This window comes from Pyrus communis, chromosome 15, assembly GCF_963583255.1.
Source record: "Pyrus communis chromosome 15, drPyrComm1.1, whole genome shotgun sequence".
In the NCBI taxonomy this organism is placed as follows: Eukaryota; Viridiplantae; Streptophyta; class Magnoliopsida; order Rosales; family Rosaceae; genus Pyrus; species Pyrus communis.
The window spans coordinates 24,102,289-24,126,482 of NC_084817.1; the positions used below are offsets into that span (position 1 = coordinate 24,102,289).

At 38.2% G+C, this 24,194-nt stretch overlaps 2 protein-coding genes and 1 pseudogene across 2 annotated transcripts; all 3 read left to right on the plus strand.

Moving 5' to 3' along the window:
* The first annotated feature begins 2,109 nt into the window (after positions 1 to 2,109).
* LOC137717509 (ferric reduction oxidase 6-like) lies at positions 2,110 to 6,587 on the plus strand. The gene is made up of 9 exons (XM_068456893.1): positions 2,110 to 2,527; positions 2,612 to 2,705; positions 2,828 to 3,022; positions 3,370 to 3,604; positions 3,948 to 4,275; positions 4,363 to 4,639; positions 4,915 to 5,170; positions 5,279 to 5,714; positions 6,183 to 6,587. The coding sequence occupies exons 1-9, from the start codon at positions 2,290 to 2,292 to the stop codon at positions 6,350 to 6,352; spliced, it is 2,229 nt and encodes a 742-aa protein (XP_068312994.1). The 5' UTR covers positions 2,110 to 2,289; the 3' UTR covers positions 6,353 to 6,587.
* Positions 6,588 to 8,815: 2,228 nt separating this feature from the next.
* On the plus strand, positions 8,816 to 12,053 carry LOC137717463 (endoglucanase 25-like). Its single transcript, XM_068456847.1, has 6 exons — positions 8,816 to 9,435; positions 9,687 to 9,994; positions 10,092 to 10,556; positions 10,760 to 10,895; positions 10,996 to 11,168; positions 11,317 to 12,053. The coding sequence occupies exons 1-6, from the start codon at positions 9,051 to 9,053 to the stop codon at positions 11,716 to 11,718; spliced, it is 1,869 nt and encodes a 622-aa protein (XP_068312948.1). The 5' UTR covers positions 8,816 to 9,050; the 3' UTR covers positions 11,719 to 12,053.
* A 547-nt stretch (positions 12,054 to 12,600) lies between these two features.
* LOC137717228 (MLO-like protein 13) lies at positions 12,601 to 23,763 on the plus strand (annotated as a pseudogene).
* Positions 23,764 to 24,194: the final 431 nt, after the last annotated feature.

Consider the following 24,194-nt stretch of genomic DNA (forward strand, 5'->3'; position numbering starts at 1 on the left):
AGTTAATAAGTTGATGGGGGATTGGGGACTGCAGTGCCAAAAAATCAGGTAGCTAGGAAGGAGACAAAGGAAATACGAGGCCAGCCGCCAACCACAGGATCTCTGCTCTCACCTCGATCTCAAGTGTTACTATCCTGATCCACAACAAAAGTAAGGTACACATAATATTTCATATTTGAGTGGTTGTTGGTTTTAGAATCATATGCTTCCTTGCTTAATTATATCCTTACAACAACTAATTAGTATAGAGAAAATGAAAATTTAAGGGAATATCTGTTTGTTTGTTTCGTTATTTCTTTTTGTGTGGGTATCTTTGAGTTGCGAACATCAGCCATTCATCCTTGCTAGTTACCGAAAATTGATGGTGCTCTGCTCCAGGGTTTCCATGCTAGACAGACTCACTTCAGTGTGGTAGACTCTAGTGTGTGGACTACGGAGTGGCAGGATATTAAAAATCCTCAACTCCCCTGCCGTTTTCTTTTTTCACATTATCATTCTTGATTATTACCGAGAAGTCTGAAGTGGTATTATAGGAGGACGATTCTCTTTCCTCTTAATCTCTTTTCTCTTTCATCTTCTCCTATTTGAACGATCAAAATTAAATTACGTCAACATCTTATATTGATTTGAGAAAATAAAAGAAGAAAATCCTGCCAAGTGGTACTGGTAAATAATAAATATTGGGGTAAAGTATAAAAAACTACCTCAACTATTGGTGTCATGATACTTTCATACCTCATCTTTTAAAATTGACAATGTCATACCTCATCTTACGAATTTGTGCCAATGTTATACCTTCCGTTAGCCTACCGTTAATTTTTCAGTTAAATGCTGATGTGGCTTAATCTATACCCCACTTTCTATTAAAAAAATCATTTAATATATTTTAAATATTAAAATAATAAAAAAAGTTAAAACAAAAAAAATAAAAAAAATCAAAACCTTTCATCCCATACACCGCCTTTCCCCCTTCTCTCTCTCCCCATCATCGTCCCCTCCCAAAACAAATCCAAACCCCTGCCAACCCAGAAAGAAAAAGGAGGAGGAAGAGGAAGAAGAAGGAAAAAAAAAAAACCCAGAAAAAAAACCCAAATCCCGTTCGCCGATTTTGCGAGGGGTGGATGCGGAGGGTGTATGTGAGGGGAAGATGAACTGGGATTTTTTTTTTCTTCTGGGTTGCAGGTAGGGGCTCAGGTTGGGGGATGGGGGAGAAGAAAGAAGGACGCGTGGGGGGGGGGGGCGTTGGGAAGGGATGAAGTTTTTTTTTTTTTTTTTTTCTTTTTCTTCTTTTGTTTTCTGGGTTGCAGGCTTGCAGCATGGGAGGGATGGAGGGAGGGAAAGGGTTGTTTTGTTTTGTTTTGTTTTGTACTTTTCTTTATTATTTTAATATTTAAAAATATTAAATGATTTTTTTTTAGTTTTTAATAGTATTTTATTAATTTTTTTAATAGAAAGTGGGTCTTGAATCAAGCCACGTCAGCATTTAACTGAGAAATTCACACCAAACTAATGGAAGGTATAACATTGGCACAATTTCGTAAGATGAGGTATGACATTATCAATTTTAAAAGATGAGGTATGAAAGTGTCGTGACACCAATAGTTGAAGTAATTTTTTGTACTTTACCTTAAATATTAACACTCGTAGCATCAGTTGTCAGTGCTACAAGCCTACGGGAGGACATACAAGTACGCGACTAGTTGCAACTTACATGCCACTATTTTCATCATTTCTCTATTTTTTTTCTCAGTTTCATATTTGTGGGAAGCATTCGCTTCCTTCCTACCGAGTAAATAAAGATATTGTTAAAGAGATTAAATTTATAAATAAAATGTTATAAAATAAATAATATGGAAGTTGACAATTAAATTATTACTTAAACGTTAATAAACTTGTTAATTTTCTATTAGTGACATATATTTTAGTTTACAAATTTTATTCATAAACTTTACTACTTAGCATTACCAGTAAATAATATCAGACGGAGTAGAAGCATTAGTAGTCCACAAATTTCTATAGTTGCATCATTTTCTCATTTGTTGAAAATATCCTTTAAAAAATACCTGGTTCATATGACAACGCGGTCCACAACTTTGGATGCTTCCCACCTCTCTACCCCCTCTCTCTCTCTCTCTCTCTGTGCAATGTGTTCAATGTTGTGAATCCCATATATATATATTGGCAGGCCTATGGCCTTCTGGGTTCGCTCAGTGGACAGACTGAGGTTGCTGGAAAGCTTTAGTCGGGAGCATTAAGCAAGTTTGAGAAAGAAATAAATTAATTTGGGCCATGGATAACAAGCAACCCCTTCTTCTGAGCCAAGGATTTGGAGGACATGTTAATTATTATGTCAATCTCAGGAAGACATCTCTTTCTGTAACCTTTGCAAAATGGATCCTCAAGATTGCCATGTGGGTGCTTTTCATTTCATGGGTTGCTCTAATGTTTCTGTTCCCATCAGATTTCATGCAGAAATTATTTCACAAATCGATCCAAGCCACTCAAGGAACTGTTTTTGGGATCACAGGTGGGCAGCGTTTCAACTTCTTTTTTACATGATTCTTCTTTCTCTCTCTCTCTCTGACTTAGAGGTCTCTTGTTATATATGCAGGAAGCCTATTCCTGGTTTTCAGTAGCCCAATTCTCACTATTGCACTGCTTTCTATAGCATTTCTTATTATCTCTGGCGAAGAGCAGCTCCACGAGTATGTCTATTTTTAAGTTGGAAAATATTCATATTCTTTACCTATCCTACAGATTGAATATGCGTCTTTTCATTCATGTTTTGATCATGAGATCTTTGTATGTAATTAATTTATGAGTGTAGGAACAAGACTTCAAAATGTCCGAGTTTCCGCTTATGGACGTTCCCAGTTCTTGTGGATGGACCATTTGGGGTTGTTTCTGCTGCCGAGTTTATCGGGATATTACTCTTTGTTGTGTATGTTATCTGGGCTGTCTACAGTTATATCACGAGTATTCTCAGCTCCATGTCTGATCAGTTAACTTTTAAAGTGCAAAGGTATATTGTTTATCCCTAGAAAGTTATCCAATTTAATGACTTTTACACTTTGTTGTTGTTACTATCCATGGACGGTCTTTATTGCTTCATTGAAAGCTTTGTTTAATCAATAAAAAAAACAATATTTAAGCCATCATAAGATTTGTCTGGGTTTTTACTGTTTTAGTTAAAGTTCCAAATTGATGCACATTCATTCATCTAGGTATTCAGGCTTTTTAAGCCGAAACGCCTCTCAGTAAAGTTAATTAATTTAAATGGTTGAGAATCTAATCTTCTAAGGTGGCAACCCTATCTTCAGTTTAAGATTGGTTTCATTACCTGAGTTACCTTGTACTTGAACTTGTCAGTTGTTTGTTCCTGGAAATATTGGGACTTCGTTTAGGCTCAATTGGGATGTTTTGCCTGGCACTTTTGTTCCTACCGGTTGCAAGGGGATCAGTTCTTCTTCGACTTATAAATATACCTTTTGAGCATGCTACAAGATATCATGTATGGCTGGGACATCTCACCATGATGCTCTTTACCATCCATGGACTGTGTTATGTAGTGGCATGGACGGTTGAGGGCCGTCTCCTCCATGAAGTGAGTACTCAAGCTGGATATACATATTTGCTTCTAAGTAATCCTAGTTGTTGTTCATAGCTCTTAGCTGTTAGCTAAAATTAGGGGATAATTTAGAGAATACAGCTACTTCCTCCCTTTTACCATTATGACATTTTTTTTTCTCAATGGACCATGCAATCCAATCCGTCAGGATACCTCAATGTTCTGAAATACTTACTGCTTATAAGTGTATTAAATATATTAGTGTACATGTATCTCTCATCTCTAGTAGTATAACTTGGAAGAGCCTTGCTACGGGGAGGTGTAGACTCAGATAACGATGCCGAACTACTTATTACTTATATTTAATTGTTTGATGCAGATGTTGGATTGGAAGGATATTGGTATTGCCAATCTTCCAGGATTGATCAGCCTTATCGCAGGTCTGTTGATGTGGGTCACATCACTTCCTCCAGTAAGAAAGCTGAATTTTGAGTTGTTCTTCTACACTCATCAACTATATGTCATCTTCGTTGTCTTCTTGGCTTTGCACGTTGGTGATTTCATTTTCACGATGGCTGCTGGAGGAATATTCATTTTTATTCTTGATCGTTTTCTGAGATTCTGCCAATCTCGAAGGGTTGTGGATATCATTTCAGCGAAATGCCTTCCATGTGGAACTGTAGAATTGGTCCTCGCAAAACCAAAATGTAAAAAAAAGTTCTTCACACATTTTTTTATTTCATTTATCATTTTCTGTTACCAAATGAGTGACTGCTAGCTCATGACTCATTTAGGTCTGCGGTACAATGCCCTCAGTTTTATTTTTCTTCAAGTTCGGGAATTATCATGGTTGCAGTGGCATCCTTTCAGTGTTTCATCCAGTCCTTTGGATGGTAAATATCATATTGCCGTCCTCATAAAGGTTCTAGGGAAATGGACAGAAAAACTGAGAGGAAATATCTTGAAAAACTCAGAGGCAGAACACCAAAAAGAGCTACCTTGGACTCCTCGTGCTAAGATAACAGCTTCTGTTGAGGGGCCTTATGGGCATGAGATACCGTACCACTTGATGTACGTACTCTATTCCTTATTCCTCTAGAAAGAAAGATAAGCTATTTTGTCCACTCTCCACAATCCCCCTCCAAATCTCCCAAAAAAAAAAAAAAGAAAAAAGAAAAATAAATATCAACTATCATAACATTTTGGCAAGGAATTGTATCTGATACAGGCTATTGTTTAATGTTCCTTATTTTGGGATCAATAGAGGAGAATTTACCAGACATCTAGCTCAATAATGAATTTTTCTTTCTGTATCTAACTATATGAGTTTATATAATTTATCTCAGGTATGGAAATCTTATCTTAGTAGCTGGTGGCATTGGGATTTCACCTTTCCTGGCCGTCTTGAGTGACATTCTCCATTGCGTTAGGGAAGGGAGACCTTGTATACCAAGAAATATTTTAATTGTTTGGGCTGTCAAAAGATCAGATGAGCTTCCACTTCTTTCAACAATTGACATGGAGTCAATTTGTCCATCTTTCTCTAATAAACTAAATATTGAGATTCGTATTTATGTCACTCGAGAATCTGAACCTCCATTGGTATGTTCGGTTGCATTTTGACACATTTTCCTAACTTCTGCATAATTTTTTGTTTTTTCTACTGTTATCATTTCCAGTTTTAGGAGCTTGAGTGCTTTTTATTTTCAGGAAGAAGGTCAAGTTCAGAACACTCTGGATTTTTCTCTTTGTCCTACATCGAATAGGTGCGGCATGTCTGTTTTGGTTGGTACTGGACATAATGTATGGTCTGGACTGTATATAATCTCATCTACGGTTGGCTTTGTTATCTTAATGGGTTTATTGGATACCTTCTACATAAACCCGTTTCGCATATCTTCATGGTGGTACAAAGGGCTTCTTTTCATTGCCTGTATGGTGTTTAGTGTCTTTATCTTTGGGGGTCTTGTGGTTGGTTTATGGCATCTTTGGGAAAGAAGAATTTCAGAAAAAGAACAATTTGAGGATGCTAAGCTAAATGCAGATAAGGCAGGGCATGGAGAAACTGTAGCTCACAATGATTCGCACCAGAAAGTTCTTGCGAAGCTAACTGGCATTCGTTATGGTGCAAGACCAAACTTCAAAGGTATGCCTCCCTACATGTCTATTTCTGTTCTAATACACAATACATGAAGTTAATGAGAATGTAGATAGTTAAAAAGCTAGTTGATAACTGAAGATAATGGCATGCCACATATACAAGTGAAACTTGTTCATTGATATTTTGAAGAAGTTTGAAATGAAACAACTATAATTTCTTCTTGGTAGCTTCATATTTTTGAGGTGGCAGCATACCATTTTGTATCGGCTTCTACTTTCTGTTGTCCTCTTTTGTTTGCCCGGTAACAATCTAGAGAAAAATATCTTATTAGCTTGTGATGGTGGTGGACTCTTGTTCTGCAAAGCTCCATTTGATTTCATTGCCACATAATAATGAAGAACCAGAGAGACTGATCCTTTGACCAATTATTATAGAAGAAAATTAGGTCCTTTGGGTACGTAATAATTTCCATTGCTTACAGTTAAGTTAATACATGCTTTCTTGTTAGTGCAGAAATATTTGAAAGCGTATCGAAGAATTGGGGCCATGTTGATGTGGGTGTCATTGTGTGTGGTCCTCCAACTCTTCAATCAAGTGTTGCGAAAGAGATCAGGTCGCACAACTTGAGGAGACAGTTGGACCATCCTATCTTCCATTTCAACAGCCATAGTTTTGATCTGTAGCCTCCTACTCCACAACTTGTTTATTTATATGATTGTACACAAATATGTATATAGATATAGACTAGAGCTTTAGTAACTGCGCGTTGCCGCGGGAATATCAAATGAATTATAAGTTGTATAAAAGTGTTAGAATAAGAGATTAAATGAGTTGTGACCTGTGAAGTTGTGAGCACAATCGTAGATATGTTAAAAAAACTATTTACATAAAATATAAAAAGTATGCACAAAAAATATATAGTAGTTGTTGACAACTCTATAGACACCTATAGAGTTGTTCAAAATATAACAGCTTGTACAAACATGAGTTTTTTAAATTTACCTGCTTTACCTTCTCCACACACTACACGCCTGGGCCCTTATTCTAAAAGCTTGCAAAACGTTGATTTGGACTATTCCATTTTGTTAGAAAGTTGCTCAACCAAAATCTAAATTTCATCAATTTATGAAAACATGAATATACAGATTAAATTGCATGTAAAGAATGTACAAATGGTGTTCACCAAAAAAGAGAATGTATAAATAGAAAAATATCAATCAGCAAAAGAATTCTTAACATAAATACAACAATAAGAAATCTCAGATAGAAAATAAATATCTATCAACTACCATACAAAAATATAATGTGTCGTACAAAAGCTTTTACTTGCATACTTTAACTGATGAGCTGCAAAACTCATAATCTCTTCCTGATATCTTACTTAGGTCTGGTTTGGTACTGAGATGATTCTGAAAAAAGTTGGTATCAAAAAAAGCTAGGAGCTGTTTTTGTGTTTGGTAAACATTCAGCTTTAGCTTTTTTTCTTAGTTTTGGGTGAAAAAAGCCAAAAACAAGAAGCTGCAAAACCTAGCTTTGAAAAACCGACTTTTTTTCACATCTGTTTTATATAAAAGTTTACCAAACACTATAATACTGCTTTTTTTCTTTTCAAAAGCACTTTTACAAAAAAGTTTACCAAACACTCTACTGCTTTATTTCACAGCTGCTTATTCTCACAGCACAGCAGAAGCAACTTTTTTTCAAAGCACAACAATACCAAACCAGCCCTTAATCTCAACTTTGTTAGTTACTGAAAAAAGATCCGTTTAACATCTAGTCCACAAAGTTATATGATTGACTTTAAATACATCTTTGTTGTGTTTATTCAATCCCTTTTGATTTAAGTAAAACTAATGAAAATGATTTGAAAACTTTGAGTTTTAACGATAAGAGCAAAATAAAGGATAAAGTGAATGGTACATGGTTGATTTTTTAATGTAAAAATATGATTTTTCGTTTAAATGAACAACATTAAAAGTTTTTTATTAAAATGTCTAATAGATTTTATTTTATATTTTACTACAAGCAATATTACTATTTTAAATTGTACTAAAATGAGAGCTTGAATTGGAAAGGAGTGAGCTGTAAAGAACTACCAAATGGTTGTTTAGGGGAAGAGGGACGTTCTTAACCAATGTGGACGCGTGGAAAAATTGAATTTCGATCTAAAGTGGGTTGGCTTGGGTTTGTAACTTGTGGGTGGATTGATGGAAATTGGAATAGCAGCAGTGGTGAAGTGTAAACAAAGCAAAGCAGTTTGGTATGGCATTACTTATTAGGCGCGTGGCGAGGGCTAGGAAAAATTAGACGGGGTGTCGTTGTCGTAGTAGTGGAGTGGTCAGTGTCATCAACCAAATAAATGTTAAATTGATTATATTGCTTAAACTTGATAAACAAAATTAAAAAGAAAAATAATTAGGGGAAGGAAGAAAAAGAATCCCATCCCATCCCACCACAACAACTGTAAGGCCTCGTTTGGCAGCTCGGACTGTACTGACTATTTCTGTCGGATAGGATAAATAGCCACCGGATAGTACTGACTAAATTAGTCGGGTGTTTGGTGCAGTATCGGACTAGCGATCGTATTATTTATACTGTGTTTGATATTATACTAGATAGGAGGCATCAAACTTTAAAAAATTTTTTTTTTTTAAATGAAATCATTTTTTTGTTCCCAGGTCTCTCCGCACCCCCCAAACACCCTCCCTCTCTCTCCCTTCTTCTTCCCCGACGATAGAAGAATCCCAAATAATTGTTCCCCAGCTCTCTCCGCCACACCCCCCAAACTCCCTCCCTTTCTCTCCCATATTCTTCTTCCCCGACTAAATAATCCGGACGTTTTGGTTGGTTTTATTAAGCGGGTGTATACCGTATTATCCTATCCGACCGGTTAAATTAATCCGGTGCTTATTTAGTACGAGTGAACGCCAAACACCCGGGTCCGTATAACTAATCCTATCCGATCCTTTATCCGATGTGCCAAACAGGGCCTAAGTCTGAAAGCCACATGATATGAAGAATATATGAGGTATTTTCAATACAACTGTGATCTGCTATTGGGTCGAAAAATAAAACCTCTCCCACCGTCACCCATCCAAGTTCAACCTACCCAACAGAGAGACCCAACCCTTCCCAACCCTTCCCAACCCTTCCCAATTATTGAATAAATTAATAGATAATACACCAGAAAAAGTCCAAATTTAGTCCACATTTCCTATTTATTACCAGCAACAGCGAGCAAAAGCAACTGGCTTGTTTGTTTTTGTGAATTCAGTTCATTCATTACTCATCAGATCTGATCCGGTGGTGCTTTGCTTTTGGTGTCGGTGTCCGTGGGAAACTCAGTAACATCTGTCGGTCGGCGGGCATTCTATCAGAACTATGAGCATGTACGGCAGGGACCCCTGGGGGGGGCCGCTGGAGATAAACACGGCTGACTCTGCCACCGACGACGACCGCAGCCGGAACCTGCAGGATCTGGACAGGGCGGCGCTGTCGTCGCGGCCGCTGGACGAGACTCAGCAGAGCTGGCTTCTGGGGCCCTCCGGCGAGCAGAAGAAGAAGAAGTATGTGGATCTGGGATGCATCATCGTTAGCCGTAAGATCTTTGTGTGGACGGTCGGGACGCTGCTGGTCTCGGCCCTCTTGGCGGGCTTCATCACTCTCATCGTCAAGACTGTGCCGCGTCACCGCCACGCCCGCCCTCCCCCCGACAACTACACTTTGGCGCTTCGCAAGTCCCTAATGTTCTTCAACGCCCAGCGATGTATGTTTCTTTTTCCCTTCCTTCTATTTTTGGTTGGTGCTTTTTTATTTTTATTTTTTATTTTTACAGAAATTATGTCTCAATACTCACTCAATACTCCTCAAAATCATAAAGTGTAACTGTCAAATCTGGATCATATTTGTTGTTTGTTTTTGGTTAATTTGGCTTCCTCAGATCCTGTCATCACTAATTTGTTTGTCATTCATTCAATAATAATTTCATTCATGTTAATTTCCTATTTTATATGGCAGCCGGAAAACTCCCAAAGCATAACAATGTGTCGTGGAGGGGTAATTCGTGCTTAAAGGATGGCAATGATCCCTCCACCACTTTCAAAGATCTTGCCGGTGGCTTTTATGACGCCGGAGATGCTATCAAGTTCAACTTCCCCGCCTCCTTCGCCATGACCATGCTCAGCTGGAGCGTCATCGAATACAGTGCTAAGTATGAAGCTGCCGGGGAACTCTCCCATGTTAAAGAAATCATTAAATGGGGATCCGATTATTTTTTGAAGACCTTCAACCATTCTGCCGATTCCATTGACAAACTTGTTGCCCAGGTATACTTAGCCCTTTTATTTATTTATTTATTTTTTTTTTTTATGTTTACTTTTCAGTGCGCTAATTTCCTAATCTGCTACTTCGCTAATCTGACAGGTTGGGGTAGGATCTACTGCCGGAGGAAGTACTACTCCTAATGATCATTATTGCTGGATGCGTCCTGAGGATATTGATTACCCGCGTCCTGTGTCTGAGTGTCACAGTTGCTCTGATCTAGCTGCGGAAATGGCCGCGGCTCTAGCTGCTTCGTCCATAGTTTTCAAAGATAATAAGGCATACTCTCAGAAACTTGTCCATGGTGCAACAACACTCTTCAGGTTTTCAAGGGAGCAGAGAGGCAGATATAGTGCTGGTGGTAGTACAGATGCGGCAACCTTCTACAATTCCACCAGTTATTGGGATGAGTTCGTATGGGGTGGAGCTTGGATGTATTATGCTACTGGAAATTCCTCTTATCTTCAGCTTGCAACAACTCCAGGTCTTGCTAAACATGCCGGTGCTTTCTGGGGAGGACCTGATTATGGAGTATTGAGCTGGGACAACAAGCTTGCTGGAGCTCAGGTAAGCTAACGGAAGAATTCATGTTTTGATATGATGCATAAAATTTTCTAAAAGCCATTTGTACATGTCTTATCTTCAGATAGTTCTATGTTCATTAATCAGGTCTTTATCTTATATCAGATCAAATTCGGGTTACGACCTTCACAATTTTAGTCCCTTCATATTTTTCATTGCCAACACAATCTTTAAATTCTTTGTACTAGGTGCTTCTGAGCCGTTTGAGGTTATTCTTGAGCCCTGGGTATCCGTATGAAGAAATTTTGAGGACATTTCAGAACCAGACTAGCATAATCATGTGCTCATACTTGCCTGTTTTTACAACCTTTAACAGAACCAAAGGTACGAGGTTTCCTAATGCATAATTGTTTTTGTTGTGGACTTAATTGACCTCAATGGGGTCCACAAGTATGGGATATAACATCTTACTGACCTGCTGCAGGAGGCTTGATCCAGTTGAATCATGGAAGGCCACAACCTCTTCAATATGTAGTCAATGCAGCCTTCTTAGCTACGCTGTATAGTGATTATCTTGATGCTGCTGATACACCTGGGTGGTATTGTGGACCCAACTTCTACTCTACTGACGTGTTGCGAGAATTTGCCAAAACTCAGGTATATAGTATTCATTTTCTTTCTTTCCTTTAATTTTTTTTTTTTAGTAATGTTGCTTATGGGGCGCGAACTCCCCATACATGTGAAGAGACTCATGTTGAGACTTGATGGCCAATACTTCTTCTTTCTTCCCCCTCTGCTTTGGCAGATTGATTACATTCTTGGCAAGAATCCTAAAAAAATGAGTTATATCGTGGGCTTTGGGAATCATTACCCAAAACATGTCCACCACAGAGGCGCATCTATTCCAAAAAACAAAATCAAATACAGTTGTAAAGGGGGATGGAAATGGAGGGACACTTCAAAGGCAAATCCAAACACGATTAATGGGGCCATGGTTGCTGGCCCTGACAAACATGATGGTTTCCGTGATGTTCGTTCTAATTACAACTACACAGAGCCGACTCTCGCAGGAAATGCAGGTTTGGTAGCAGCACTCGTTGCTTTGTCTGGAGAAAAATCTGTTGGAATTGACAAAAATACGATTTTCTCTGCGATTCCTCCAATGTTCCCCACTCCACCACCACCTCCGGCACCCTGGAAACCATGAGATGCTAAAGCGGTCACTGTTGTTTTAATATGTGTGCGACTTATGGGTAGATGATTTCGCTGCAGTAATAGACTTTGAAGCTTATATCTCGTCGACATAAACAGTAACTCAGTAACATGAAGATCGAGAGGATGGGCGCAAGGAAGTAATGGACAAGACATTGAGAGATTGTTGGGCTGGGCTGGGCTGGGGCTAAATAGCGTCGCGAAGAATTGATAAAAATGTCTTTGATTGAATTTTGTGATATACAGTGTATATGTATGGAACAAATCCTGTATTCTTTGAAACATGGAAAGTGAACAATTTGAATTTGGTTGACAGATTTTAAATTTGAATTTTGCATGTCAGTCATATATTTTTTTTCTCGCTCCTCTACCGCCCCTGAATTTGTGTTTTGACAGGAATGTGTCATGCTCCTGTCATGCTAATGCTGTTATGAGCATTGAGTTGTATACTACGATTCGACCCGACTCAGCTTCTTACTTTACATCGATCTGCTTTATATTTTCATATATTTTTCTGGTAGCCGCAGCGCAGAGTTTTGGTGAGTTGGATAAGGAACTCTTTCTACTTTCGTTGATGTAGATCTTGTAGTGGGAACCTTCCTTTCCTCATTTACTCGGTAAAATTCTGCACATAACTTGAAATGCACGGCCACCTCGAATATGTGTACCCCTAATTTATTTGCTTCTTCTCCCCTTATACTCTTCTTTTTCCTTTGCTTTGGAAAAGGGTATTCTTTGTCCCCAGAATCAAGGTTTCCCTATACTTAAATATTTAAAGTTCGCAATCAATTAAAACAACTTTCATTTCCGTCCCAATCTAATATGCTCACCACGGCAATCTTTGTTGGTGGATTGTTCATTTTGGTGTGACCAAGCTATGGCAGAAGAAGAAGTCAACAGCTCTTTAGAGTATACACCGACATGGGTGGTTGCACTTGTTTGCTTTGTCATTGTTCTGCTCTCTCCTTGTGCCGAGCGCGCTCTTCATAAACTCGGAAAGGTATCCAGACATTGTTCCCCCCTCTCTTATCATATTTGCAGTCATTATAACACTTGAAATCTTTTTGCTTTTTCTCCCTCCCATGCTGGGAAATGCTTTCCACTCCCCATTCCCCCGGCATGTCACCTTCACCTCACCTAAACTGTTCACAACAAATCTAGCATCACCAACAGTTCCCGAAACAATATTAGCAAATACAATCATTAACAAATCTGATAACTGAATTAGCCTAGATCCTTTAGTAGAGGGATCAGTTTGATCACAAGGTTCATGACGATGATGATGATTCAGAAGATGTAGTGCTAACACCACCTACGTAAAAAGCTCAACATTGCTAGAATTTTACAAGTGTTGACAGCTTGAATCAGGCCCCTGGGTAAGGACCATAGGTAATGGGTCAAAAGAAGTAATAGAACACTGATAAATTAGATTTAACTTAAGTGATCCCTCGCAGTAGCGGTGGATGGAGTTTGTCTTTCATTGGTCCCTCATCGGTACTTGGAGAAAAATAACCCTTTGTCATCAGTTCCACAATAATAAGTAATAACAGTAGGCTAGTTCTTAATCGACTACAGTCATCACCATACTGCTCCTTATTCAATCTATAGAATTCTTAGCAGCTGGTGAATATGGAAATATGTGAATAAGGAGGAATGTATTGACAGGTGATAAATGCAATGCATATACGGAGGGCGGGAACTTATTTAATCAATAAATATTTGTCAGAAATTGATACTGTTGAGATTCAAATAGTTCCAAGGCAGGGAAACGAATCTTGTAATCACAATTTTGTAAGAAAATTGTAGGAAATAAATTCTGGAGCTTATCAGAAATTTAGATGTCTCAGTCACAAAAGATGCACGTAGCATTGATAAGCTACGAGACATGTCCAAAATCTTGAAAACCGAGGATTTTTCCTACTTTCAAATTATTGACGGACTGAGTCCCATCGTACTCTTAACTCTGTTTTTGGAAAGTTGAACTTATCTATAGGACAATTCTTCAAGGGGTTATTTGTATTAACCAAGGATATATGTGTATGGGTATTTTAGTCATATTGTGTATAGCTGTGGTTAAGGTGATTAGCTGTCTTAGTTAATAAGTTTTGACAGCTGTAAGTTTGTTTTCAGCTTTTAGATATATATATATATATATATATATATATATATATATATATCACTGTAAAGGATAGGATTGACTGATTCAGTAAATACAACAACTTCTTCCTCAAGATATAATTCTCTCTCTATACTCTGATATTTGTTGTTCTTCGTTCTCATGTTTTTCTTGTTGTTTGGTGGAGATTTTATGGCTTAATCTGCCATGCTTATGATGGTATCCAGAGCCAAGGTTCAGTAAACGGGTGAAGAGGATCCTGGTTTGCTCATCAGGCTTAAGGTTTTTCTGCGGTGTCTCTGAGCTGTTTGTGCACGGCATCTTGATATGCTTGGATTGGGATCTTTGATCTTTGTTGCGACATCAGGTTTTTCTGCTTTGATCTTCGAAATTGAGCTGTTTCTTAGTATAATTGTGGAATTCTTGCCTCGCTGTTATGATAACTTATGGATCTGTGGCTTAATGTGATAATTTCTAGGGCACGAAGCCTATAATTGTTTTCTAGGGCACGAAGCCTATAATTGTTTGATTTTATCAATTTGCAAAGTCTTGATTGTTTTCTGAGCACGAAGCTCCTTGATTACTGGTGATTGATTGGAGCACGAAGCTCTTGATTGTTTCTTGATTGTTGACGGCTGATTGTTCTGAGCACGAAGCTCCTTGATTACTAGTGAGTGATTTGAGCACGAAGCTCTTGATTGTTTCTTGATTGTTGACGGCTGATTGTAAGTGAAAATCGTGACAGTTTCCTGATTTGTGTTGCTTATGAACTTACGGTGTTCTTGAAATTTTTTGGAGTTATGGCGATGAATATGATAAAGGTTGAAAGTCTCCTTGGAATGTTAACAATTAGACTTCAGGAGGATAATTTTGTGAAGTGGTCATTTCAGTTTAGATCTGTTCTTGAAGGAAGTGATCTGTTTGATCATTTTGATGGTACCTCTGTCTGTCCACCAAAGTTTGTCTTTACTGAAGATAGTGGTATAACTACTGAAGTTACAGCAGCTTATAAAGAGTGGATTAAAAGAGATAGAGCTCTTGTGAGTCTATTGCTTGCTACTTTGGGAGATGAGGCAGTTGAATATGTTGTAGGCTGTAAAACTGCACATGAAGCTTGGATGAATTTGCAAGATAGGTATGCTACTGTTTCGAGAGCAAGAGTTAATCATCTCAAGACTGAGTTACTGACAATTAAGAAAGGTTCTGATAGTGTTGAGAAATACATGTTGCGAATCAAGGTTCTTAAGGATCAACTTCTTGCAGCAGGAGATGTTGTATCTGAAAATGATCTTATTGTTGCTGCTTTGGCTGGATTGCCAGCAGAATTTAACATGATCCGTACTGTGATTGTGGCTCGGGAAACTCCTATTTCTCTTAAAGAGTTTCGAGCTCAATTGTTAGCAGCAGAGAGGACTGCTGAAGATTCACAGTCTACTATGAATTTTCCTATGTCAGCTATGTATTGCCAAGGTGAATCTTCCAATGCTAGTTCATCACAGAGTCAAAGATCGTCTCAACAATTTTCTTGTGGTTATGGTTTTTTCAGTGGTGCTAATGCTAATTCTCAGAATAATACTCAAAGGCCAACATAGGGAATTGTGTCTCAGGCTTCTCTACCTCAGTTTCATCAACACAATAATGCAAATTCTCAGCATAACAGGAGCTATCAGAATTATGGAGGTAACAATGGAAGGTTTAACAACAGGCCAAGGTATAATGGGAATAATAATGGCAGGTTTTCAGGGAATTCCAATTTCTTTGTTGGAAGCCCAAGTCATAATAGGAGCTCTAATTTTGGATGTAAAGGTGGTTCAACGTGGCAGAATTGGAATGGCAATATTGGTTCCAGACCAACATTGATTCCTGAATATTAGATTTGTAATAAACGAGGCCATACTGCTCCTAATTGTTACTCACGGTATGATACAAGTTCCAGTTCAGCTCCTCCAGTTATGGAATGTCAAATTTGTGGAAAGAAAGGGCATACTGCTCTCAACTGCTACCACATAGGCAATTATGCATATCAAGGTGCTTAGCCATCTCCTTCTTTGACTGCTCTTACTGCTCAAGCTCAGCAGCATTTTGGTTCTTCATCACAGCCTAATTGGGTGTTAGATACAGGAGCTACCCACCATATGACTGCTGATCTTGACAATTTGACACTTGTGACACCTTTTGAGGGCAATGACAGGATTACAGTAGGCAATGGAGAGGGACTTCTTGTTGCTAACACTGGTTTGGGTTCTCTTTTAACCTCTTCTAAACCTTTAACTCTTCAAATGGTTTTACATGTTCCACAGTTAGCAGCTAGCTTATTATCAGTTTATAGACTATGCAAGGATAATCATTGTTATGTTATACTTGATGAATTTGGTTTTTGGGTGCAGGACAAGGCAACCAGGAAAATCCTAATGAGAGGAAGGAGTAGTAGTAGTGGCTTGTATTACATTCCTCAGCAGCATTTCTACAAATATTCGCAGCTAATGAATAATACACCTCAAGCTTTGTTGGGGCAACTTGTGAAGACATCTCTCTGGCATCATCGACTTGGGCATCCCACCAATGAGGTTCAACTCAAAATGCTTAAAGACTCTTAGATTTCTGTTTCTGTAGATAAGAGTCCACAGTTGTGTTCAGCTTGTATTAGGGGTAAGATGTCTAGGCAACCATTTCCTTCTAAGTGTAATAAGTCAAGTATTCCTTTTGAAAAGGTGCATACTGATGTATGGGGACCTTCACCTACTGTTTCTGTGGAAGGTTACCGATATTATGTAATTTTTGTTGATGAATGCACAAGGTTTACTTGGATATTCCCACTTGTTAATAAGTCTGATGTGTATACTGTCTTTGTGAAATTTCATGCCTTTGTTCTGAATCATTTCAAAACAAATATTAAGACTTTACAATCTGATGGAGGAGGAGAGTACATGAGTAAAATGTTTAAGAATTTCTTGGATACCAATGGTATTTTACATCTTGTTTCTTGTCCATATACCCCTCAGCAGAATGGTCTTGCAGAGAGGAAAAATAGGCATATTGTTGAAACTACTGTGACATTACTTAGTGCTGCTTATTTGCCTTAACAGTTCTGGTTTCATGCGTGTAGTCATGCAGTATTCTTGATCAATAGAATGCCAAGTCAGAATTTAGCAATGATATCACCCTATATGAAGTTGTTTGGTTAATCACCATTTTTAGGGTCATTAAAGGTCTTTGGTTCTGCAGTTTTTCCTTATTTGAGACCTTATAATGTCAATAAGCTACAAGCACGAAGTGATGAATGTGTATTTTTGGGATATTCAGTAGGTTACAAAGGAGTATTGTGTTTTAATATACCTACAAAGCGGTTATTGTTGTCAAGGCATGTTATTCATGATGAAAGTGTTTTTCCTTTTAAGACATCACAGTCCATAAATGCTACTTCTTTTGTGCCTACTTCATCAACCCAAAGAGAGTTACCTCGAGTAGTTTCTGGTGTGTTGTCAAATGGATCTGAGCAACATGGGATGAATAATGTGGTCAAAGCTCAATCCATGGATCTGCATTCTGTTTGTTCTCAATCTTCTGGTACACTATCAGGTTCATAATTGTTACCATTACAAGCTACTACTACTCTCCATCAAACTTCTTCTTCTCCAAGGTTGCATGTCCATAACCCTTCCCAAATTCAGGTAACTTCCAACTCTGAAGATCTATCTCCTAATGTTTGTTCTACATATGATCATATAGTTGTTACATCTTCTGTTTCTCTTGATGATGTGGCTGGTCCATCTTCTATTTCTCTTCATGATGTCAATGATCATGGGGTTCATAATGATGTCATTAATGTGCCTTCTGAGCATAATATGATTACAAGATTAAAAAGTGGAGCTATACAAAGGAAGAATTATTCTGGTTATTGTGCTTCTGTCTCTATGAGTCCAGCTTATTCTTCTTGTCCAGTTTCTTCTTCTTCTTCATCTGGTGATGATATTGTCTTTAGTGGTTTGACTGCTATACTAGATATTCATGAGTCTTCAGAACCAACTCATTACAAGCAAGCTGTTACTTCGGAGAATTGGAGAAATGCAATGAAGGAAGAATTTGAAGCTTTGCAAAAACAAGGTACTTGGGAATTAGTACCAGTTCCACCAAACAGAAATGTCATAGGCAGCAAGTGGGTGTATAAGATCAAGAAGGATCAAGATGGAAAGGTGTCCAGGTACAAGGCAAGGCTTGTAGCTCAAGGTTTTAGCCAAGAACATGGTTTGGACTATGAAGAAACATTTAGTCCAGTGGTCAGACATACAACAGTAAGGCTAGTCTTGTCCCTTGCAGCAATGAACCAATGGGATTTAAGGCAGTTAGATGTGAATAACGCATTTCTTCATGGAGAATTACAAGAAGAGGTGTTTATGAAACAACCTCAAGGTTTCCAAGATTCTCTATATCCTACTCATGTCTGCAAGTTACTTAAGTCTCTATATGGACTTAAACAAGCTCCCAGATCCTGGAATGCCAAGTTTACAAGTTATCTCCCTACTTTGGAGTTTCAATCTTCTCATTCTGATCCTAGTTTGTGTGTGAAGATCAGTGGTTCTGATGTAGTGATCTTGCTATTGTATATTGATGATATTATCATCACAGGGTCTTCTTGCAAGTTGATACAACAAGTAATTGATGATTTAGCCAGTGTATTTGATATAAAAGATATGGGGAAGTTAACCTATTTTTTGGGTTTGCAAATAACCTACAGAGACAATGGTGACATCTTCATTAGTCAGTCGAAATATGTTACTGATCTTTTAAATAAGGCTGGAATGATGCATTGCAGACCCTGTTCAACTCCGAGCAAGCCTCACACTCAGTTATTGAAGGATGAAGGACAACCAATGGCTGATCCAACAATTTATAGAAGTTTGGTTGGTGCATTACAGTATCTGACTTTCACTAGGCCTGATATTGCCTATGCAGTCAATTATGCATGCCAGTTTATGACAACTCCAACTGAAGAACAATTTTGTTTAATTAAAAGAATTCTTCGATATCTTAAAGGTACGATGCAGTGTGGATTGACATATTCTGCTCAGGGACAAATGGAATTACTTGCTTATAGTGATGCAGACTGGGCTGCTGATATAAACACCAGAAGGTCTACCATAGGATATATTGTATTTATCGGTTCAAATCCTGTATCATGGCAGTCCAAGAAACAAGGAAGTGTGTCTCGCAGCTCTACTGAGGCAGAGTATAAAGCACTCGCTAATGCTGCTGCAGATGTAGCTTGGATTAGATTAGTTCTTAAAGATCTTCATATTTTTCTTCCATTTGCACCGTTGTTACATTGTGATAATCTTTCCACGTTAGCCTTGTGTTCTAATCCAGTCTTTCATACTCGGATTAAACACTTGGATACTGATTTTCATTTTGTTCGTGAAAGAGTTCAAAAGGGAGATCTAGGGGTTCAATATATTCCTACAGAAGCTTAGGTTGCAGATGTTTTGACCAAAGGTTTACACAGTCCTTTATTTGTTCATCATTGTACCAATCTCAGACTGGGTTACCCCAGTTGAGATTGAGGGGGAGTATTAGCCAAGGAATATGTGTATGGGTATTTTAGTCATATTGTGTATAGCTGTGGTTAAGGTGATTAGCTGTCTTAGTTAATACGTTTTGACAGCTGTAAGTTTGTTTTCAGCTTTTAGATATATATATCACTGTAAAGGATAGGATTGACTGATTCAGTAAATACAACAACTTCTTCCTTAAGATATAATTCTCTCTCTACTCTGATATTTGTTGTTCTTCGTTCTCATGTTTTTCTTGCTGTTCGATGGAGATTTTATGGCTTAATCTGCCATGCTTATGAATTTGGGGACATCAAAAAAATTTCAACTAGTTTGCTGTTTGGTTTAATGTTTTTTTTTGTCTGGAAATTCAGTACTTAAAGCATGAGGAACAAGATGCGCTGTTTGAAGCCCTACAAAAACTAAAAGAAGGTCTCTCTCTCTCCCAACATATCATTTGCTTCTTGTATCTTGACCAATTAGATGGATGGATCATAAATTAAGAATGCCTATATACTTTACTAACGCTAATCATTGTGTTTCCTATCGTTGAAACAGAGTTGATGCTTTTAGGGTTCATTTCCCTTCTACTAACTGTATCTCAGCATTCCATAATCCACATATGCATCCCCTCTAATCTAGCAAATCACATGCTTCCGTGCAAAAGGGAAACTTCTGAGGGAAACAATAACGCACATTACTCTCTTGATCAATCTATAAACAACCGGCGGCGGCTTTTGTCTGCAGATACAAATTCAGACCATTGTCTGCAAAAGGTACTGTATTGTTAGTACCTTATATATTTTACCACCACTTACAATGCTTGTGATATGAGTTTGGTGTGGGTGTGTGCGTGCGCATTCCCCTTTTTTGACGGAACAAGTTACAGGACAATGCTTGCTTTTTTCTATTTCCTTAGGGGAAGGCTCCATTGTTATCATTGGAAGCACTACATCATCTACACATCTTCATCTTTGTATTGGCAGTTGTTCATGTGATCTTTTGTGTCACTACTATGGTTCTTGGAGGGGCAAGGGTAATGCTTCTTCAGAATCTTTTTACTATTTGGATGATTATCTAAATATGTTTTGTTAAAGAAATCAACCCCATCTCATTAAAGAACCTACACAAATCTAGAATAAAGAATTCTAGAACATTCATTAAGGTTGGTTAGCTAGATTATCCAAGTTAAAGTAGTACTTTGTAGAAATGACTAGAATGTTGTTTCTTGAGTTGGTGGAAGAGTCTAGAAGAATGGTGAGGTTTCCACCAACATGCAAGATTAGTGTAGATAATTCTAGCTTAGGAAGTTAGTGGAATTATCTAGATATCTCTAGCATGGTGTGTCCATGCTTTTCATAGGTTCCATCAATGCCTATAAAAGGAGAAGACATCCACACCATTTGTATCAACAAAATCAACAAATCAACAACCAACCAATCAATTAAGAAGAGCTAAGTAAGAGAGTGGGAAGCCTTGTAAGTAGTCTTGTAAGAGTGTGAGTGCTCTAGAGTTTGTCTCTAGAAAGTGAGTGAGTGTCATTGCTTCTAAAGTGTCTTTGAGAGTGTTGTAATATTTGTTTGTGTAATACAAGTAATTTGTTTACTTGTATTGTCTCTCCAACACTTGTGTTAGAGTTGTGTACTCTAAATTTTCCCCAACATGTTTGATACAACATGGTGTCCTATTCCACCTCTTTATGGTTTGGGACCTTGCAGTTTGTATAGTGCTGCAATGATTATGGTTTGTATCTCTACGTTGTAACACATACGGTTTATCATATGTAGGTACGTCAATGGAAGCACTGGGAGGATTATGTTAGGCAGAATATTACAAAATCTGGGATGGGTAAATATGAAATTGGATTTGCAAGTATATTTTAGCCAATCCAAGTGCTTGTATCCGCTTTGTATGATTGAATATATGTTATCCTATGCAGATCTAACTAGTCGTGAAAATGTGCATGCTCAATGCCAACATCATGAATTCTTCAGTAAACGAGGAGTAGGATATTGGCGAAGAGCAGCTAGCTGGTTCGGTATGGGATACCGAACCGAAAACGGCACATCCAGTCCCAAACCGTTTATTTTCGGGATGAAAATCTAAGGACCGATCCCAAACCAAAATTTCAGTATTCCCGAAGTTCGGGATTCCCGAAATATTTTCGGTATTTCGGGATTTTCCGAAACCGAACCGAACCGAACCTGCATCAAAATTTAAAACCCCAATTTAAAATCAAAGATTCATGGACCTCCCACTCCCCTACCAGCCCACACGGCCACACCTCGTCCCAGATTTGTCGACCTACCCACCCCTATCTCCATCCCTCTCATTCCTGGGTTTGTCTTTGCTGCCTTCGGGAGTCGGAGAGCTTTGTGACGTGCACCGAACATAATTAGGTACCCATCCTCGTCGATGTGTGAGCTTTTCCATGTTTTGCCGAACGAAATCGCCATCGGAGGGCTACTCTGCTTTGCAGCGATGGCACTGCTTCGTAGAATTCTGATGCCATGACATCAATGTATGGTTGTTTCCAAATCCTGAATTCGTGAAGCTTTCTAGATCTGAAACAAGAAAAAAGAAAAAGAAAAAAGAGAAGCTACAGAGTGCCTTGGGCTTTCTTCCTTCTGTTCATTTGAGGGAGTCGGTGGAGGGAGAGAAGAGGTAGAGGATGGCTGTCAGTGGGAGTGGGAAGATGGCAGACAATGATACTATCAAGAATCAAGATTCAAAACCAAAACAAAAGCTTTGTGCTTTTAGTTTCCCAAAAAGCTTTGTGCTTTTATCCCAAACCGACAAGGCATCACCATCACATGCCTTGTTCATATTATTTTATTTTTGTTCCTTTGCTAGTGGAACCGAAAGGCTCTGCTTTTTGTTTTATTTTTTCATTGTTTGGAAAGTAGGAACCAAAAACAAGAAAAGATTTCGGGACTTCGGGAATACCGAAGAAAAGAAATCTGGGAACCAATTCCATACCGAATATTTCGGTATGGGATTACCAAAATTTGGGATAGTTTCGGTTTGGGATTTTTCGGTTTGGGTTTGGGATTTTTTCGGTTTGGTTTGGGATTTTCGGGAATTTTTTCCAGCCCCTAGGTTGGGTGGTGAGTTTGCTATAGTTTTGTTGTTGGAGATTATGGACTCTACATGCACGGTTCTGAAAATTCCTTGTTGCTTTATATTATTTCCTATATAATATGAAGGATTAAGATATCTGATAACACTCAGTTTAATGTACTTTCCTAGATATCATTCTTCAAACAATTTTATGGTTCTGTCACTAAGTCGGACTACATTGCATTGCGACAAGGGTTTATCAAGGTTAATATCTCCTTGTTTCTATGTGGTTCACATATCAAGGTTAAAGTTTCTCCCGTGGGCATATCATTACAAAAAATGTATGGGACTGACTTGGTTTCATTTCAGGAGCACTTCCCTCAGAATCCTCGATTTGATTTTCACAAATACATGATGCGGACACTTGAAATTGATTTTAGAAAAATTGTTGGGATAAGGTAATGCCCGGTTGTTGAGGTTTTGTTGTTGTTCTTGTTAAGCAGCTCAGCTGCGTATATGTATGAAGATCCTTTTGTGGCCGGAGCTGTGCATTAAGATTAGATGGAATTTGATTGTCGACTAATATAGTAATACATATTCATTCAACCCTATATATGTGTGTATGTATGTAGCTGGTACCTATGGCTCTTCGTTGTGCAATTTTTGTTGCTGAACGTGGAAGGTAAGCTCTTGTAATAAAATCTCAATTTGAGCTGAATTAAATATCTGAGTGAAGTACTTGACAATCTATATCTTCGAATGTGCAGGATGGCATACCTATTTTTGGTTAGCGTTTTTGCCGCTGATTGTGAGTATTGCCTTAAGGTCCCTTAATTTTAAGTGGAACTGGAAATCAATAATTTCCTATTAATCTTGTTGAGTGACTTTGAGGAGATGATCGCATGTAAAATGATTGATGTTTGATATGGGATGACAGCTTCTGCTTCTTGTGGGCGCTAAGCTGGAACACATAATTATCTGTTTGGCTCAGGAGGTTACGCAAGGGACGACAGCACAGGATGATCATGAAGCAGCTGCAACAGTGAAGCCTTCAGACAAACACTTTTGGTTTAACAACCCTCGCATTGTTCTGAATTTGATCCACTTCATATTGTTCCAGAATTCATTTGAGATTGCATTCTTCTTCTGGATCTGGGTATGTGTGCACTATGCAATGCATATATCTTACAATTCTTCCAGATTTGGATCTGCGTATGACTGACAGTCAAGATTCACTTGTTTGCAGACCACGTATGGATTTCATTCATGCATCATGGAAAAGTTGGGGTACATCGTGCCGAGACTAATTATGGGGTAATGGAATTCTATAAGGAAACAATTCGACAAAATATAGCAACTTGTGTACTTAATTACTCTCATCTCATGGTTCCATCACCGTATGCAGTGTGATTGTTCAAGTGTTTTGCAGTTACAGCATGCTACCTTTGTTTACAATTGTCAGCCAGGTAAGCTCTCTCTTGGTCTCTCTCTCACTGCTTGTTTTGTTTTTCCTTGTCTTTTTCATTTCATTTGTACTGTAAATAATCTCTTCCGTTTGGATGATTCAGATGGGTAGCATGTACAAGGAAGGAATATTTGATCAAAAAGTACAACAATATATCGGTTCGTGGGTGGGAGATGCAAAAGGCAAGCAAGATAAAACAGATAACGATGGATCTCTGTCAAAGAGAACACAAACACACAACATGATGAATACAGAGTTATCTCAAATTGATATGGTACAACAAG

Bases quoted from the DNA above. Each gene is read 5' to 3' on its own strand.
- LOC137717509 (XM_068456893.1), top strand. From the start codon at position 2,290: ATGGATAACAAGCAACCCCTTCTTCTGAGCCAAGGATTTGGAGGACAT. The intron at 2,528-2,611 runs GTGGGCAGCGTT...TTATATATGCAG, and splicing joins AACTGTTTTTGGGATCACAG to GAAGCCTATTCCTGGTTTTC. The intron at 5,715-6,182 runs GTATGCCTCCCT...TTGTTAGTGCAG, and splicing joins TGCAAGACCAAACTTCAAAG to AAATATTTGAAAGCGTATCG.
- LOC137717463 (XM_068456847.1), top strand. From the start codon at position 9,051: ATGAGCATGTACGGCAGGGACCCCTGGGGGGGGCCGCTGGAGATAAAC. The intron at 9,436-9,686 runs GTATGTTTCTTT...TTTATATGGCAG, and splicing joins GTTCTTCAACGCCCAGCGAT to CCGGAAAACTCCCAAAGCAT. The intron at 10,557-10,759 runs GTAAGCTAACGG...TCTTTGTACTAG, and splicing joins ACAAGCTTGCTGGAGCTCAG to GTGCTTCTGAGCCGTTTGAG.